This window comes from Protopterus annectens, chromosome 1.part0, assembly GCF_019279795.1.
Source record: "Protopterus annectens isolate FY-2018-M chromosome 1.part0, PAN1.0, whole genome shotgun sequence".
NCBI lineage: Eukaryota > Metazoa > Chordata > Ceratodontiformes > Protopteridae > Protopterus > Protopterus annectens.
This window is the reverse complement of record NC_056725.1, coordinates 1,739,803,969-1,739,823,635: the sequence shown is the minus strand read 5'-3', so window position 1 is coordinate 1,739,823,635 and position 19,667 is coordinate 1,739,803,969. Positions and strand designations below refer to the sequence as shown.

Below are 19,667 nucleotides of genomic sequence, written 5' to 3'. Positions count from 1 at the left end.
CGCTTGTGTACTTTGGGTATACCCACTATGGATGCCAAAACTGGATATTCTACCTTTAGATAGTTGTAGGTGTCCATAGCAATTCTTTGACCTACATATAGAAGAATTTCTAATAGACCAATGTGTCTATAGGCTATATTAATTTTGTTTGAAGAAACTATCTCATAATTGCCTGAAATATATAATAGATTATGTATTATAGAAGTATATTCAGTGCTGTCAAAAATGACAATACTTCCCCCTTTATCAGGTTTCATTATTCTAATATTTTTATAATTTCTAAGTTCTTGTAGAATCTTATATTCATCTTCAGGTAAGTTAAAGTTCATTTTAATACCATTGAGATGGTTCTGTAGTTGGTATATTTGCCTAGACACTGATGTATCATACACAGATATGATGGGATGCATGGGGGGCATATATGTACTTTTCTTTCTCAATAGTCCTTGTTCTCTCCTATGGAATGATTTTTCCTCTGTATTGTTATTGAACGTGATGGCTAGATTTAATTTTCTAATGTATTTTTTAAACTCAGTGAGACAATCGACAAGTCTAAATTTTGTAGTTGGTATGAATTTCATCCCTTTAGAAAATAACTTAAAATGGGAGGTATTTAATGGAAGGTCTGTGTAACTGTATATTTTAAAATTTTGATAAGAATTTACAATACCGTCTCTAATAATATGCTCACTTTGTGAAATGTAGGTAGAAGCTGCTACCTCTTCTCCACTAGCATTTTTGCAATTAGCTTGTCTCTCTTTTCCTGTACCTGTATCCTTGTTTTCTATTGGTGTCTTGAATTCTCTGCCTTGTGTCTTAGATCCCTCTGATAATACCCTGGATGTCTCTAATAGTATTCCTGTTGTCGATTGCTTTGATGCCCTTTGTGATAATAATGGGGTCTGTGAAAGGACTGTAGGTGGGATTCCTTCAAATTCCCTTCCCATTTGTCCCATTGTGGCCTTCTGTTGCCACCTTGGTATAAAAAATGTGATGTCTCATCCTCCTGCAAATTGTGTTCAAAGTGCTCTTTATTGTACGTGGTTAGATTTATTCTTACTATTAAAATTAACAATGTTCTTTCTAATAGAATATTCATCTGTGTTTTTACCCCAAATATAGGCCATGTCTTTTTTGTACTGCTTTATATCCCTCTGGAGTTTATTGTTTTTTCTCTGATATGCTTTCTTAGTATTGAATTCAGCTGTGTTAAATTGTTTCATATATAATCTTTCCCACTGAGGAAATAGTAAGTCGTTTTGTATCATGTCATTTAACTTTTCTACTTCAAACATAATTTTACCCAACTGTCCATCGTTGCATTTAATAAGTAACTGCATAAATTGTATACCAAACTGATCAAACATGACATTAAATTCCGACTTTACATCTTCTGTTAGTTCAAAATTCCCATGGGTGTTTTAAGGAATCTAAGTCCCATAGGGACAATTTTTAATTCAATACATTTCATAAGATATGCGTTGTCCATCTTCAGAGTGTTAATGATATTAAGCTTTTTACCCAAAGAATAGATCATATCTCTAAGGGTACCTTGTGAAGAAAGTAAGTATCTAGACTTGTAATCCGTAGTATTATGGTGAAAAACACAATTAGTGTCCAAAAAAGGTTTTAAAGGATTAGAATGAAAATATAGTGATTTGTCCTTTAGAGCCGGTGACTCTGTTGCATGGACATTATTTTGTCCAAAGTTAGTATTTTTATCCATGTGTGCACGGCCATTTTGGTTTGGTGCCTATACTTTTCGCTTCATCCTCTGGTTTTCCGAAAGAAAAATCAAATGTGAAATCGGAGATACCCAGCCTGCTGCTGCTCCGTTGTATAATGGGTGCTGAGGGAACTGGTAAATCAATAGGGCTCCCACTTTTCTGTACTGTCCCTTGACCATTAGGAATGTCAGATGATGTAGGACGAACATTTGTAGATATATCTCTCATATTGTCAGTATTAACAAAGAGAGCTCCTGCTTTACAGGGGCCAGAAACGGCCGTACTGTGAACAGTGAAAGCTTGCGATGTGGAATCACCACTAGCCGTATTGAAACAATGTTCAGAATTTTTACAGCCACAGTTAGTTAAAAGGAGGGACAATTTGTGTATTTCGCCCCTTAATTCTGCTAATTCCGTTTGGACCTTGCTCCATTCACCTCGAGATACCAAAGGTGATGAGGGTGGAGTAGCGTCTCGATCAGACTCCATGGGGAAAAAACAACAGAACTGGAAACAAAAAATGTCAGCGTTCGGAAAGCAACAAACAGAACCAAATGTAATAAAAGCTGATCCCCTGTGTCTTGGCACCAAAAAGGTTATTTAAATGAGTTTATTACATTTTTATGGAGTTCTGATGAAGCTCGCAGTATAGCGAGTGAAAGTGCTTAACTTTTTGGATAATAAATTCTTGATTTTATTTATCGGTTCTTTTTCCGTTTTTGTTGTGACCGCTCATTGTGGTTGGTGTGTCACGACACAGGGGATCAGCGTTTATTACATTTGCTTCTGTTTGTTGCTTTCCGAACACTGAAATTTTTTGTTTCCAGTTCTGTTGTTTTTTTTCCACATGGAGTCTGATCGAGATGCGACTCCACCCTCATCACCGTTGGTATCTCAAGGTGAATGGAACAAGGTCCAAACGGAATTAGCAGAATTAAGGGGCGAAATACACAAATTGTCCCTTCTTTTAACTAACTTTGGCTGTAAAAATTCTGAACATTGTTTCAATACGGCTAGTGGTGATTCCACATCGCAAACTTTCACTGTTCACAGTACGGCCGTTTCTGGCCCCTGTAAAGCAGGAGCTCTCTGTTAATACTGACAATATGAGAGATATATCTACAAATTTTCATCCTACATCATCTGACATTCCTAATGGTCAAGGGACAGTACAGAGAAGTGGGAGCCCTATTGATTTACCAGTTCCCTCAGCACCCATTATATAACGGAGCAGCAGCAGGCTGGGTATCTCCGCTTTCACATTTGATTTTTCTTTCGCCGAACCAGAGGATGAGGCGAAACGTATAGGAACCAAACCGAAACGGACGTTGCCTAAGCGGACTTATGCACACATGGATAAGAATACTAACTTTGGACAAAATAATGTCCGTGCTACAGAGTCACCGGCTCTAAAGGACAAATTGCCATATTTTCATTCTAATCCTTTAAAACCTTTTTTGGACACCAATTGTGTTTTTCACCATAATACTACGGATTACAAGTCTAGAGACTTACTTTCTTCACAAGGTACCCTTAGAGATATGATCTATACTTAGGGTAAAAAGCTTAATATCATTAACACTCTGAAGTTAGGCAACGCATATTTTATGAAATGTATTGAATTAAAAATTGTCCCTATGGGACTTAGATTCTTTAAAACACCAATGGGAATTGAACCAACAGAAGATATAAAGTCGGAATTTAATGTCATGTTTGATCAGTTTGGTATACAATTTATGCCGTTACTTATGTAACGACAGACAGTTGGGTAAAATTATGTTTGAAGTAGAAAAGTTAAATGACATGATACAAAATAACTTATTATTTCCTCAGTGGGAAATATTATATATGAAACAATTAAATACAGCTGAATTCAATACTAAGAAAGCATATCAGAGAAAAAAACAAACTCCAGAGGAATATAAAGCAGTACAAAAAAGACATGGCCTATATTTGGGGTAAAAACACAGATGTATATTCTATTAGAAAGAACATTGTTAATTTTAATAGTAAGAATAAATCTAACTACACATACAATAAAGAGCACTTTGAACACAATTTGCAGGAGGATGAGACATCACATTTTTTATACCAAGGTGGCAACAGAAGGCCACAATGGGACAAATGGGAAGGGAATTTGAAGGAATCCCACCTACAGTCCTTTCACAGACCCCATTATTATCACAAAGGGCATCAAAGAAATCGGCAACAGGAATACTATTAGAGACATCCAGGGTATTATCAGAGGGATCTAAGACACAAGGCAGAGAATTCCAGACACCAATAGAAAACAAGGATACATGTACAGCAAAAGAGAGACAAGCTAATTGCAAAAATGCTAGTGGAGAAGAGGTAGCAGCTTCTACCTACATTTCACAAAGTGAGCATATTATTAGAGAAGGTATTGTAAATTCTTATCAACATTTTAAAATATACAATTACACAGACCTTCCATTAAATACCTCCCATTTTAAGCTATTTTCTAAAGGAATAAAATTCATACCAACTATGAAATTTAGACTTGTCGATTGTCTTACTGAGTTTAAAAAAGACATTAGAAAATTAAATCTAGCCATCACGTTCAATAACAATACAGAGGAAAAATCATTCCATAGGAGAGAACAAGGACTATTGAGAAAGAAAAGTACATATATGCCCCCCATGCATCCCATCATATCTGTGCATGATAAATCAGTGTCTAGGCAAATATACAAACTACAGAACCATCTCAATGGTATTAAAATGAACTTTAACTTACCTGAAGATGAATATAAGATTCTACAAGAACTTAGAAATTATAAAAATATTAGAATAATGAAACCTGATAAAGGGGGAGGTATTGTCATTTGACAGCACTGAATATATTTCTATAATACATAATCTATTATATATTTCAGGCAATTATGAGATAGTTTCTTTAAACAAAATTAATATAGCCTATAGACACATCGACCTACATACAGAAGAATTTCTAATGCACCAAAGTATTACTATGGACACCTACAACTTTCTAAAGGTAGACTATCCAGTTTTGGCATCCACAGTGGGTATACCCAAAGTACACAAGTGTACTGACAATCCCCCATTCAGACCCATCATATCAGGTAGCAGATCTAAAACTTCCCCATTGGGGACAGCAGTTGACAAGTTTCTCAAACACATTTATGACAAAATACCCCATTTAGTGAAGGACTCGTGGGAATTTTTGAAAAACCATCTAGTATACCTATGGAATGCAGAGCTACTTTTTGTCACAGTGGACGTTATCGATCTATTCTCCTGCATTCCTAAAGATGCAGGTTTGGAGGCTTTTGCCAACAGCATTAATAAGTATGGTGGAATCGAATGGGACAAAGCTTGTTTAATTTTAGAGTTAATGTCCTTGATCTTGGAACACAATTACATACAATATGAGGGAGAATATTTCAGGCAAACAAAAGGCGTTGCTATGGGAGCAGCTTGTGCTCCCATTTACGCCAATTTAGTTATGCTGGATCGGGAGGAATCAAAGTTATTTACAAGTGAGTACAACAAACATATTAAGTATTATTCTCGATATCTATATCCTATGGGACGGTGGGGCATAGATGTATTAAAACAATTTCTAGATTTTTTGAACTCGAGCAGTGAGTTTTTGAAATTCACTTCATGTAACAAAGAAGGTCTTCCATATCTAGATACCTACATTTCTAAAGGTAATAGCGGTTTTAAATCTAGACTCTATAGGAAAAATACCTTTTCCAACAGTTATTTAGAATTCTCAAGCAATCATCCTAGGAAATTATTTACCAACATATTTTAGAGATCAAATTATACGTGCTATCAGAATGACCTCTACATATCCTGAGATGTTGGAAGAAGTGTCCTTTATTACTTCTCTTTTTAGAGATAGAGGTTACGATATTAATATGATTACTCCTATTTTTAAAACAACCATTAGAGAATGGGGTAAAAATACACACCACTATTAGGTCAGAATTATAACAACAGAGGTAATAATAGTGTAAACCAGATTAACAACAACAGAACATCCACTACTAACTTTGGGAGAGCTTGTGTTCTGGAGTTCGGTCCACATTTTACTAAAATTAAGAAAATTATGGTTAGTAATTGGAACATTATATAGGCAGACCAGGATATAGTTAAAATATTGGGAATTCAGCCAATATTTTTTTAACAAAATGGGGCGTAACATCTCCTCCTAGCCTATTCCCCACCTCCCTACAAACAACTATATCATATATTACTAGACACCAATTTAGCCAACTGTAACAACATCTTATTTGACAATCCCTACAATTCCACTCAAGGAACTATATATTTACACAACAGCAATGCTTGCTCCTATACAGAACTTAACCTAAGAATCTTTATTTCATCTGCTCATATCTTAGTTTTCCTACAAAATAAAACTCATAACTTATCACTGTAACTGTTTAACCTTTGTTTTGTTTTTTCTGTAACCCACAAATGACTGAAATTTTAAACTGCTGTAATCTTTTTGTTACCATTGTTTAAAGATTTGTCTCTAATCTACAAATGATTGAAATTGTAAACTAATGTAATCTTTTTGTAATCTTTGTTTTGGAGCTTTTCTCCCCAGGACTCCATTGAAAATGGGTTCTTCTTGGCCCAATGGACTATCCTGGTAAACCAACTGCAAATAAAATAAAATAAAAAAAAATAAAGAGTTATCTAGAAAGAGGTGGCATTACTAAGAATTTGACCCATAGAAACACTATTAAGTGCAGTAGTTACAAGCAATGTTATGCTATTTTAAAGGAAGGAAGCATTATTGTAGAGAATGTTAAGACAAATTTAAGATTCATACAAGGCAACTGCAACACAAGATGGGTAATATACTTAGCTAAATGTATAGCCTGTTCTGGATTCTACATAGGAAAAATAGAGAGAAAATTTAATAAACGTATATACGCACATTTATACAGTATAAAGACCAAGGATGTTAACGCCCTATATATTCATGTTAAAAAATGCGGAGACAGACACCTTTTTAAATTTGCTATCCTTGACAGTGTTCAAATAGACCCTAGAGGGGGAGACTATAAAGGAATATTGTTTTGTAAAGAAATCTGGTGGCAGTTATATATAGATGCCTCCAATGCACCAGGATTGAACGACTACATCACCATTAAGCCAATTTTACAACTTACATAACTATTAATTATTATTTTTATAACTTGTGAAAACTATGGATTTTAAGTGTCATAAGATTTTAGACAAATTGTTGACATATTAGTGTATTAGTATATTATTTTTACGACAGGGAGAATGAGTTTTTTTTTTGTTCCATGCCATTTACCCAAGTTTTATGGCATTTCACACTATTAAGTGTGTTTGTTGTGTTTTACTGTGTATGTTGCTTTAATGCAGCGCTTTTTCTGGCGCCAAAGAGGTTATTTAAATGTTTATTACATTTGTATGGAGTTCTGAAGAAGCTCGCAGTATAGCGAGTGAAAGCGCTTAACATTTTGGATAATAAATTCTTGATTTTATTTATCGGTTCTTTTTCCGTTTTTGTTGTGACCGTTCATTGTGGTTGGCGTGTGAAGACACAGGGGATCATGTTTATTACATTTGGTTCTGTTTACAACTTAACATAGTAACCCTCCCACCATACCTACTACCCACAGAGCACAATCATAAAGTTTCCCTAATAAACAAACACATTCAAAAACTGAGAAAACTAATAACCTCATGCATATCAAAACTAGCCCTAAGTGGAGACATCCACCCCAATCCTGGCCCTACCATCTCCAACCCCAATCCTCATAATCAGACTAGAAACCACAACTTCTCCTATATCACAGCCAATAGAAAGCCAAGTGACTTCCTTCTACTAAGCCTAAATATTAGAAGTATATCCAACAAAGTCCACGAACTCCATGAAACCATAGACTTGTACTCCCCAGATATAGTCATCCTGACAGAAACCTGGCTAAAACCTCACATTACCAGTGGGAAAATACTCCCTATCGGTTATGGCACACTAAGAGTAGTCTGGCTAATCAAGAAAGGGGGCAGTGTAGCTATAATATTTAAACAGCACCTAAACATCCAGATCTTAAAATCATCAGCTCCACAAATAGGCAATGAAGAAATAATATATACCAACCTTAAAATAAACCAAAACAAAACCATCAACATAATTGGATGCTACTTCCCACCTGCCCAAAACATCCCTCCACTACAAAACCTCCTCAGCTGGTCTACCCACCATCTCCCTCAAGAAACTATAATTTTAGGTGATTTTAATATTGACAGGCAGTCCTGTTCTGGCAACCATCCATCCCATCATGTAAACCTTCATGGCTTCACCCAACTAGTCCAGTTGCCAACCAGGATAAATAAAAACTCCAGCAAGCACACTACCCCGGATTGGATACTAGTCAGTAAGAGCCCCCAGTCATATATAACAGGCCGCTTATCAGATAGCCTCAGTGATCACTCCCCAACATTCCTACTAAAAAAATATCTATACCAAGCTAAATCTGTCATCTACTGTCAAACACGTAAAAAAATAAACTTTAACCCACTCACATTCATCTCATCCCTCAAAGAATGTAACTGGCATTCTCTAAAATACCTCAGTCTTGATGACGCAGTTGAATTTTTTAATACTACCTTCCTGAACATCCTTAATTACCATGCCTCCATAAGACTTTCCAGAACCGAAGCACAACCCTCCCCATGGCTACAGAAAACCACCAGGTCAGAAATGAAAAACAGGAATAAAGCCTGGGAGCACTGGCGCAAAACGAAAACCCCCTCAACTAGACAGAAATTCCTAGAACTACGCAATAGAGTCAAAAAGCTAATAAAACAGGACAAATTCCAATACTACCAGTCTGCCCTAGACTCCTCCCAACACAGCCCCAAACAATTCTGGTCCTCCATAAACTCCATCCTCCACCCAGGTAAAGTCATTACCCCTACTCCTAACATCCCTCACTCCTCCGAAAATACTGCTACCTCATTCAACACACATTTCACACAAACCATACTATCACTAGCTAAACACAACCCCCCCTCCAACCCACACCTTCAACTAGTAATCTCCCCACTGCCTTCTCTTTCTCCTGTACCTACCTCCAACATAAAAAAAATTCTTAACTAAACTCAAGCCCACCAAATTAGCAGCAGACAACCTCCCAAGTGAATACCTACAAATCGCAGCTGATGCTCTGGCCTACCCAGTTTCCATCTTGATTAACCGATCTCTGTCAAAGTTACGTTCCCACACTGTGGAAAGCATCACACAATTCCCCTCCACAGAACTAACCAATTACCGCTCCATAGCTATTCTCTCTCCACTCTCCATAATACTAGAGAGATCCACACACTCATGTCTCAGACTACCTCCTTTCCAATACTCAGCATGATTTCTGACCAAACCATAGCACCACCACTGCCTTACTCTCCTTTACTAACACTATCCTTCAGCATAAAAAACAATGGCTCTCTCTCCTCTGCTACATTTCTAGACCTATCTAAAGCATTTGACATGGTCCCACACAAACAGCTCATCTCTGTCCTCAATAACCTATCCTTCTCTAAGACAGTCACCAACTGGTTTCAGAGTTACCTGTCTGACCGTCAACAATCCGTTGTATGGCAGAATGAGACATCTCCCCAACCACCTGTCTCCATAGGGGTTCCCCAAGGATCCATCCTTGGACCCCTACTCTTCTGTTTCCACCAATAATCTAGCCTCTGCCACCAAACATGGCACACTCATACAATACGCAGATGACTCAACCATCATCTGCTCAGCCCAGTCCCTACCCAAACTGCAAAAAGTCACACAGGACGCCTTTTCCTCTGTTGAAACTTGGTTATCCAACACCCAATTAATACTCAACCCAAACAAAACTAAACTATTCATCTTCCAACCCACCAAACATACTCAAAACAACTCTCACTTACATCACAGCAAAAGACACCACCACTATATACACAACTGAACACACCAAACTGCTAGGAGTGGAAATAAACTAAAATTTGACATTCAAATATCCATGACCATAAAAAAGTCCACAAAAAAAAGTACAGTTTTGTACCTACCATAAATGTAGATGTCCGAGAGGAATGCATCTGCAGTCCTAACATACGGGTTGTCCTGCCTCAGGCAGCCCTTCGGTCGGCCGGATTCCAAAGTCTGGGTCTGGCCTCGGCTGATGTCGCACTTCACCCGACGTCATAGCTGCCGTCAATTGGGTATAAAGGCATCAGCCGACGCCATTTTCCTCAGTGTTTCTTGCCCCAGATGCCAGGTGCCCTCTAGGAAGGCTAAATTTGGATAAATGCAAATGATTCCAAACAGTAGAGAGCAAACAAAAATAAACATGTATATACATATATACAAACAAATACACCATAATAGATTCCCCCAGCTAGCTACAAGATGGGCAAATACCCTAGGAGTACCACAGAGGGGAAGGAGGGTGGGTAATCCTGACTGCAGATGCATACCTCTCGGACATCTACATTTATGGTAGGTACAAAACTGTACTATGTCCTTCAAGGATGCATCTGCAGTCCTAACATATGGGTAGAATACCATAGCCAAACTGGGGGAGGAGGCAGTGAGATGTTTATGGTGTAGTTAAGATCCCTTGCAAAACAGCAGTTGCAAAACCTGCTCGGGATCTGGAGTATAAAGGTAGATTATAATGCTTGGCAAATGTATGCACGGAGCTCCAAGTAGCAGCCTCTAAAATGTCTTTGGTAGCCACTCCTCGTAAGAAAGCTGTAGTAGTGGCTGTAGCCCTTGTGGAGTGAGGTCTGATGTTTTCTGGAGTTGTTTTTCCATGAAAAGAGTAACAAAATCTAATGCAATTTCCTATCCAATTTGAGATTGTCTGTTTTGAAATTGCTTTTTCTTCCATTCCTGTTGCATATGCTACCAGAAGCTGGTCAGTTTTTCTATTGTTCTTGGTTCTGTCCAGATAGTAGCGCAATTGCCTGTGCACATCCAATGTATGTAGTAGCCTTTCCCCCCTATTCTGTGGGGTGGGGAAGAATGCTGGTAGGTGGATTGCCTGGTTCAATGACACCCTGGAGACCACCTTCGGCATAAAAGTAGGGTTAGTTCTCAAGGACACTCTATCCTGATGGAAGATAAGGAAGGGCTGTACTGCCATTAATGCCTGTAATTCAGAAACCCTTCTTGCTGAAGTGATTGCAAGCAGGAAAGCAGTTTTCCAAGATAAGAACTGTAATTCTGCTGTTGCTGCTGGTTCAAAAGGGGGAAGTGTTAACTTTTCCAGCACAAAGTTAAGGTCCCATGTAGGCAAAGGTGGCTTCCTTGGAGGCTTCACATTTTTAATTCCTCTCAGAAACTTCCTGAGTAGAGGATGAGAGAAGACTGGAGGATCCATGTTGTATTCTGCTGAAATTGCTGATGTATGAATCTTAATGGAGGAATAAGACAGGCCATTGTGGAAAAGTTCTGCTAAATATTCCAGGATGTTAGCTATGTTTGCTAATGATACATTTTCTCCTTTTGCTGCACTCCAAATGATGTATCTTTTCCATTTTGCTGAATAAGTTTTCCTTGTGGAGGGTCTGCGAGCCTCCAGGATAATGTCTAACCCTCTGAGATAAATCTGGGTTATTTTGTGCTATGCAATATGCCAAGCAGCTAGCTGCAGAGTTTTCAGGTTTGGATGCAGGATCTTGAAGTTGTTCTGTGTTAGCAGTAAAGGAACTAGAGGTAGAGGCCATGCGTGTGCCCGAGACATGCTCCTCAGTAGCGGGTACCAATGCTGCCTCGGCCAGTCTGGAGCTATCAGGATGATCCTTGGGTGATCTTCTTTGATCTTCAGTAGCACTTTGTTCATCAAAGGAAGAGGTGGGAATGCATATGCTGTCAGGTTTTCCCAACTGAAGGATAGGAAGTCCACCTTCCACGCAAGAGGGTGGTATGTCCTTGTGCAGAATTTTCTCAATTGGTGGTTGTGTGGGGATGCAAACAGGTCTATTTCTGGTAGCCCCCATTTCTTTGTAATGGATTTGAAGATGTCTGGATGCAGCATCCATTCGTGGGCATCCGTGGTAGTTCTGCTTAAGATGTCCGCTAGTATATTTTCTTTTCCTGGCGCAAATATGGCCTGGAGCTGGATGTTGAGGTTCAGGGCCACATTCCACAGGTCCACTGCCATTCGGCATAGAGGATATGAGTGCGTGCCTCCCTGTTTGTTGATATACCACATGACTGTGGTGTTGTCCGTCCTTATCAGCAAATGACCCTGTTGAAGAAACGGTCTGAATGTTTGAATTGCTTGTTTCACTGCCAACATCTCTTTTTGATTTGTGTAGGTTCAGCTGGTCTTGTGCCCATAGGCCTTGTATACACTTGTCCGCCATGTGAGCCCCCCAACCGAGGTCTGAGGCGTCCGTGGTGATAGTCTGGCTTGGGTGAGGGATGTGGAAAGGCAGTCCTCCGTTCAACTGACAGGCCTGAGCCCACCACAGGAATTCTTGCTTCAAGCATGGAATTATTGGAATTTGGGTTTCTAGGCTGTGCTTGTGCTGAGGCTATAAATTCCTTAGGTACCATTGCAACTTCCTCATATGCAGTCTGGCATGTGGAATCAATATTATGCAGGATGCCATGTAACCCAGGGCTTGCAGGACTTTCCTTGCTGTAAGCTGGTTCTGCGTTGTTAATGCCATGAAATAGAGTGGTAGTTGCTTTTGCTTTTCTGCTGTGAGAAATGCCATTTGATTTGATGTGTCCAGTTCAGCACCCAAGAATGTTATCCTCTGGGATGGTACTAGCCTTGACTTTTTTATGTTGACTGTATATCCCAGGGCTTGCAGTAGGTGAATAACCTTTTCCAAATCTTTTGTTAATTTGATCTTGTTGTCCGCTTGTATCAGGCAGTCGTCCAGGTATGGATAAATTTGTATTCCCTGAAGCCTGCAATGAGCAATTACTGATGCCAGGCATTTCGTGAATACTCTGGGCGCAGTAGATAAGCCAAAGGGCAATGCTGAGAATTGATAATGCTCTGATCCTGCAAGAAATCTGAGGTATCTTCTGCAATCTGGTCGTATAGGGACGTGCAGGTATGCCTCCTTGAGATCTAGAGTCACCAGCCAAGACTCCTTGCCCAGCATGGGAAGAAGTTGCTGTAGGGTCAGCATTTTGAATTTTGGGACAATGAGATATGTGTTCAGAGCGGACAGGTCGAGAATAGGTCTCCATTGGTTTTCTTTTCTTGGTACCAGGAAAAGTCTGGAGTAAAATCCTTGCCCTTGCTCCATAGACTGTACCTTTTCTATGGCTCTCATCCTTAGTAAGTGGTGGATTTGTTCTAGGGCGTTTGTTTTTTGGTTTGGTGGTAGGTTTGGCATTCCTCTCTTTCTTGGTAGAGTATGGAAGTGGAACCTGTAGCCTTTGTCTATTGTCTGTAAAATCCATTTGTCTCCTGTAATGCAATGCCAGTTCACTGAAAATAAGGCTAGCTTTCCGCCTAAGGGTGCTTCCAGTTGTTCCCTGGTAGGAGGCTGGACCTGTAAGAAATCCTTGACTGTTTGGACAGATTTTTCTTTTTCCTCCACCTTCTTTAACACTTGCTGTGCAGGTGAGCCAAACAAACTTCTCCATGGGAGCATCTAGGAGCTTGGACTTCACATGGTCTGGTAAGGATTGCTCTTTTAACCATGCATGCCTTCTGATCACTGTACCAGTCATAGCTGATCTAAAGGAAGCCTCCAGTGCATCATAGCCGCATTTTAAGGAATGATTACTGACCTGCTGAGTGTTATGTACCAAATTCTGAAGGGACTTACGGTCTATAGGTTCAGGGGAAGACAGTTTTTTATTTAGCTGATCTAACAAAAATTCCTGATACTGAATCATGTGGAATTGACAGTTTAAGGCCCTAGCCGAAAGAGTAGCAGAAGTATAAACTTTTTTTTTTACCCCATCTCTCTAATGCTCTAGATTCTCTTTCAGAAGGGAGGGGGTTTTTGGCAGAGGCAGTTGCTACAGCTTTGGGGCCCTGTGAAATAGTTTCAGGATCTGCAATAGGAGCCTTATACAAGTGATAGTGAGTGTCCGGAACCCTGTAGTATCTGTCGGGCTTAGCAGGGGCCGGGGGAAGAGAGTCAGGGGCAGTACAAGCATCATTAAATGCATCATCTACAACTGTTAGTACTGGAGGAATGGCTAAAGGCCTATGCTGTGGTAAATGTAAAAAAGTCCTTAGCCTTTTCCTTGTATCTGAAAAATCCTGGCCCTGCCATTGAAATTGCTCTCTCATAGCATGCAAGGTTTCCCCAAAAGAAAATTCCTCGGGAGGAGAGGCAGAAGGAATGGAGTCTTCTGCATCAGAGTCCTCATATGGAGAATAAGGGCCTTCTGGAGGATTTGAGTTTTCTGAATCATCAGAGGAATAATCTGTTGAAACTGGCTCAGGGGGCTCTGCTCTAGGCCTCTTCTCTGGAGGGGGATGAGAGGCCCTGTCAGGGTGAGGTTGGGATCCCCTGATCAAAGAAATGAGATCCTCTGCCAGGCTGAACATTTGGGAACTAGAGGTAGGCCTGTGTGAGGGGGTTTTAGTAGGCAAGGCCTTAGATGATTTGGCTGCTTTAGCCCTAGAAAAAGCCTTGATAGACATAGATGCAGGGGGCCTAGCAGCTCCACGTGCAGGAGTAGATATGTCTAAAGGAATAGTATCTGATAAATCCTGAGAACCTGCAACAGCAGGTGGAATTTCAGTAGCAGATTCAGCCATGCTGTGTGAGGCCTCGGCTGTAGGAGGCATGCTTTCGGCCGAAGGAAGAACCGTGGACTCGGTTTCAGCCGAAACTGAGACACTCGCGGTTGGCTTAACCGTGGTTTCGGCCGAAACCGCGGACTGCGAGTGTCGGTCCTTTTCCTTACGCTTTTTAGCTAATTGTGAAGTCGGAGTCTCCGACGGCATGTTGTAAGCAAAAGCGGAGCCGAAAAACTCCTCTGCAAACTCCGACCGACGCCTAAGTGTCCGTCGGTTGAAGGAAGCACAGGCTAGACCAGCTGCTACGTCGTGGCCTGGGCCTAAGCAAGGAAGGCAGTAAGAGTGGAAATCCTTATGAGGTATTTGTTTCCCACAAGTTAAACAGTTATTTACTTTTTCTGACATCGGCTGAGGCAAGAAAGAGTCCCCAACGGGGTACTTAGCTTTTTAGAAGTCTTCGGTAGTAGTAATCTCTGGTTCTGACCGACCGGCAGTTGCGAACAGCTTCTGCTTCGGGCACCGCGTGGCAAGAAAGACTGAGGAAAATGGCGTTGGCTGATGCCTTTATACCCAATTGACGGCAGCTATGACGTCGGGAGAAGTGCGACATCAGCCGAGGCCAGACCCAGACTTTGGAATCCGGCCGACCGAAGGGCTGCCTGAGGCAGGACAACCCATATGTTAGGACTGCAGATGCATCCTTGAAGGACATCTAGGGAGTGTTACACAGAAATAAGCAACTTCTCACCAAAGCAGCAAAGATTTCAATAGCAAATTCCCACCTTATCTCCACCCTACTTTATGCCTCTCCAATATATACCAACCTAAGGCAATGCGATCTAAACAAGCTAGAGACCTGCTACAACAAAATCGCCAAATTCGCCACAGGGGCATCCTACCGTAGTCACTACTGCCTCTCACTTGCTGAACTGGTCTGGCTTGAACTCCCTTACCTCCTTCAATGGTATCAACTCTCACTTGCCCACAAACAGGTAAACCATCCACTAAATGTCCCATCCCTCCAGAATCTACTCCAACCCTATCGCACCACCAGACCACTAAGATCCAGCAACAAAAATCACTTGCAGATCACTAAAGCCAATAATTCTGCTGGTGAACCACTATTCTCTTGCGTCATAGCCAAATTATGGAACTCCCTCCCACCCACAATTACCTCCGTACCATCATGCACCCACTTCAAAACTTTACTAAAAGCGCACCTAAAAACATGCTGGCTATGCCCTTGCAACTCCCATTCTAATATCACCTACCCCATCCAACCACTAACTTTCTTTCCATCCCACTAACTACCTTGATTATAGCAAGCTCTGATGCTCATAAGCCTAGTACTTATTATACAGCAGGAACTTCTTATTGCAACATTTGTTAATGTCTGTTATATACTTCGCAGATAATGACTCTAGTTGTCTACTGATGTACTATGTTCTTCATCTGTAAATATGTTTGTAATTAATTGCTATGTTAATCAAATTGTTAATCGCTATGTAATCCAATGTAACTACTGTCTGTTTATTTTAACCATGGAGCTTTTCTCCCCAGGCCTCCGCTGAAAATGGACCTACGTCCAGTCGGACACTCCCAGTCAACAAATGTAAATAAATAAATACAAATAATAAATAAGATCTCTCTCTTCATTCTCCAATTGAGTGGAGTTAGAATCCCTCTCTAAATAAGCCTCCTTTTGTCTTGCGGGAGGCCAGATTCCTCACACAAAAGGAGTGCGTTGGGGCAGTTTGAAACTTCTAGCCCATTTTGGGAGGTGGCAGGAGTGTGAGGGACAAGTGGCCCACATAGTGGTAACTGTAGGTCTGGGAGATGTCTGCACCTCAGAAGGGGCTTTTGGTTTAAGGATTTATACACGGATTTTACTCACAAAGGAAACATCCATGTGCTTTGAGCACGGTGGGCATCCTCCTCAATAACCGTTTGCCCTCCCCTGTCTAAAAATAAAGGGTCTTCCAATCAGCCTGCAGGCTGGATGACACATGGCCAACTTTTGCATGGAGGATGACAGGCCTCTGTTTGTCAGGTAGGCTGGGATGGACTTCTGTCTTGCTTTTAGAACTTTCAGCTTAAATCCCTGACAAATTTCAACAACTGCAAATGATGTGGTCAAGCCAAGACAGTATATATACCTGTCATTAAAGTCTTTAAATGTAATCTCTTTTTAAAAGTATTGGAAGCACTCTTCACGTACACCTTGATGCAGGCATGTAGCAAAACTAAACTACACTAACTGTATGAAAAGAAAGTAGAGGTCCCTAACTGGGTACTTATCTGTCCACTCTTTAGTGCAACACCTAGGCCAATGGGACTAATGGATGCTCTCTTCTGGAGCATGACCTTTACCATTTAGCAATGTAGCAATAAATAACTGAACATGTCAATGGCAGACATCACTGCTACACAAGGTGGGTGAGGGATGTCTGAAGTAAAAGTGATATCACAGCCTGGCTGAAGGGATATGGCGCTCAGCTCTTACAGTGTGGCCAAATGCCCCTAATGTGATTACTGAAACAGTGACCCATACACAAAGAGCTTAAACACATTTCAAAATTCTAAGTTATCTGATGTACAACAGTGCAGTGGTTTAAAATCTCGGTGACTCATGAAATTGCAAAAATCACGTGCTTGCTCTTATTAGAGTGAAGTAAGTGACTGTCCAAGACCACTGCACAGCTTGGGGGAACTTTCTCCTTTCCCCATGTTACACAGCTGTGGAGATGTAAGTCTTGGGTGGGGGGGTGTTTCCATCCATACAATTACTTTTGTGCAACAGGCAACTTTCCAGGTTGTAGGACTGAGCACCTGATGCGAGGGATGATCACATTACAATCTCCCATATCAGAAGCTGTTTTGTGTTTTTTGAGTGATATCTGTAAGGGTCAGAGTCTGCAAAGGCATACTTGGCAATGCTGAAATTTGTTCCTATATCAGAAATAAGTGGTATATTTCACTGAAACTGCAGTCTTGTGGCTTGAATGGCTCTCGGTGATGCTGTATAGTTTGATGTGGTAGACAGGCTTGTCACAATGAAACACTGCAGCTAAAAGCCAGTCTATGGGTCTGATAACCATGATTTAAAATCACTGCTGAATGACTGAGAACAGCTTTGCCACAGAGGATTCTCAAGCTGAATTGTGCTGGTCGCCTCCAAATTACTAATATCAGCCTTTTTGGGTCTGCTAAAATGTATTACACTGAAAAATATCAACATTGCAGCCTGGTAAATAATGTCCCCCATATCAAATAATCACTTACAGAAAAACTGCTTACTAAAAAAACTGTATGAGATGGAGTTATTCTCTGCTTCCACAACCCACCTACTTAATTCTATGTACAAGGCAAAACTATTAACACTACAGCAGTCATTTTCATTACCTGACAGAGTGGTGGTGACCCGACAATACCCCACATCACCTGCATAGCCGTATACAACTTGCCAAATGAGGATATGACCTGATGCTCAATCTTTTATTCACACTTAATCACAAACATTTTTCAAATATTCTTTTGGAGAAACTATCTATGGTATCTAACAATGATGGCTAATGCCCAGCCTGGGATTAATTTAATTAATATATACAGTGAATGCCAGGACAGGTTTTGGCTCCCCTGGGACCATAAAATGGATTAAGTGGATAATCAGAAAATAAATGAATGAACAAATGATCTATGGAAACAGAAACGAATAAATACAGCTACATCCTTTTCAATAGAAAGGTAAGCATCATTCTGTACAATTTACACCACTTTCCTGACAGGTCTAAGTTAGTTTACAATCACATCAATCTACAGAACACACTAAACTGGTGCCCCTTCTGTTTCTAGGCTGCTGCAGCACCCGCTTTCAGGTGTCTGTCAACACTGAGATTCTAGCTGTCCCAAGCAGCAGTGGGCATAAAATAAAACATCTTTCATTTTTCTTGGAAAAAGTAGCTGCACACAATTTCTGCATAAAATATCTTAATTCAGTGCAAGAAATAAGTAATATGGAAACGTAATTAAATTTCCACAATTACTTAGTAATTATGTGAAGCACTTTCTCTGTGATTAGGAGCTGTTAAGAGAATACTACTGCAAATTTACCAAAATACAACTAATGGCTCAACATAAAATAAATGTACATCGTTTTGCCAACTTACCAACAGACACCGTACCTTTTGGTTTTGGTGGCACGGGACCTACAAATCCAATATTGTCATAAAAATTATGAATAGCACTGGGATTGAAATGTGGCCCTGTAAGAGAAATGAAAATTATCTCTATTACTTTCATAATGTACACACAGTAAACACAATTCCGCTTCAGATAAATCCCGAATTATCTATTTAAGTGCACAGACAAGTACAGAGGTTTGTTGACATTCTCCTTAAAAGCATTAGTCTGTAAACAAACTGAAACACTTCAGCCACAGGAGGAATAATTTCAGAGGCATGTTTAAGGTACTGCTAAGATGAGTAAACAATCTTAAAACTATTGGCCTCTAACCTACATGTGCAGATACTCAATTTTAGCAGCTTCCATGTTAAAAATAATGGTGCATTTAAGTACAACAATTTAAATCACTTGTTTCAGTAAGCAAAGATAATGAAGAGCTCATACTGCATACATCATCTGGACTACAAAACTGTATCAAGCAGAAGAACTGATAATATATAAAACAAAAAGGACACTGATTCTCAACTGTTTATCCAAACCTACTTGATAAGTTAGTCCTTTGTGTGTTGCTCAGTGGTACTTTGCATTGTACTTCATTGCTCACAACATACTGGAGTACTTTGTGAAGGTTCAAGTTGAAATTCACGTGTACCCCAAGACTGAGGCATCCCAGAAAGTGCAAGACTTATTTTGCTTTCCAGCATTAGTGCTCCCCGTCCCCAAGATGCAATGACCATGAAAATGTGAATAATAAAGTAAAGCTGCACGTGTGTGTGTGGTTGGGGGCAGACAACATGGTTTGCTACTTGGCAAAAACATTTTTTAAGCAGGTTCCTGCATTTCAAACATCAATAACAGTTTCTTGACTCAAGCGCAAATAACTAAAAGAAAGAAAGAAAACCACCATACAAAAATTATAAGCAACTAAATTTAAGCATCGTCTACCAAGTATCATGGACTTCCTTAGAATAATTTACTTACTACTGAACAATTTAAGTTACACAACCTT

General features: G+C 40.0%; 1 protein-coding gene across 2 annotated transcripts in view; it reads right to left on the bottom strand.

Annotated features, from left to right (window-relative positions):
* Positions 1-19,667, bottom strand: part of LOC122799732 (TGF-beta-activated kinase 1 and MAP3K7-binding protein 2-like) — a 368,141-nt gene that overhangs the window by 78,575 nt on the left and 269,899 nt on the right. Inside the window, exon 3 of one of the 2 annotated variants that reach the window (XM_044069000.1) lies at positions 18,658-18,738. In XM_044069000.1, coding sequence (XP_043924935.1) covers positions 18,658-18,738 — 81 coding nt within the window. Of the gene's footprint in view, positions 1-18,642; positions 18,739-19,667 lie in introns of both variants that reach the window. The other variant, XM_044068991.1, reaches the window with a different exon arrangement.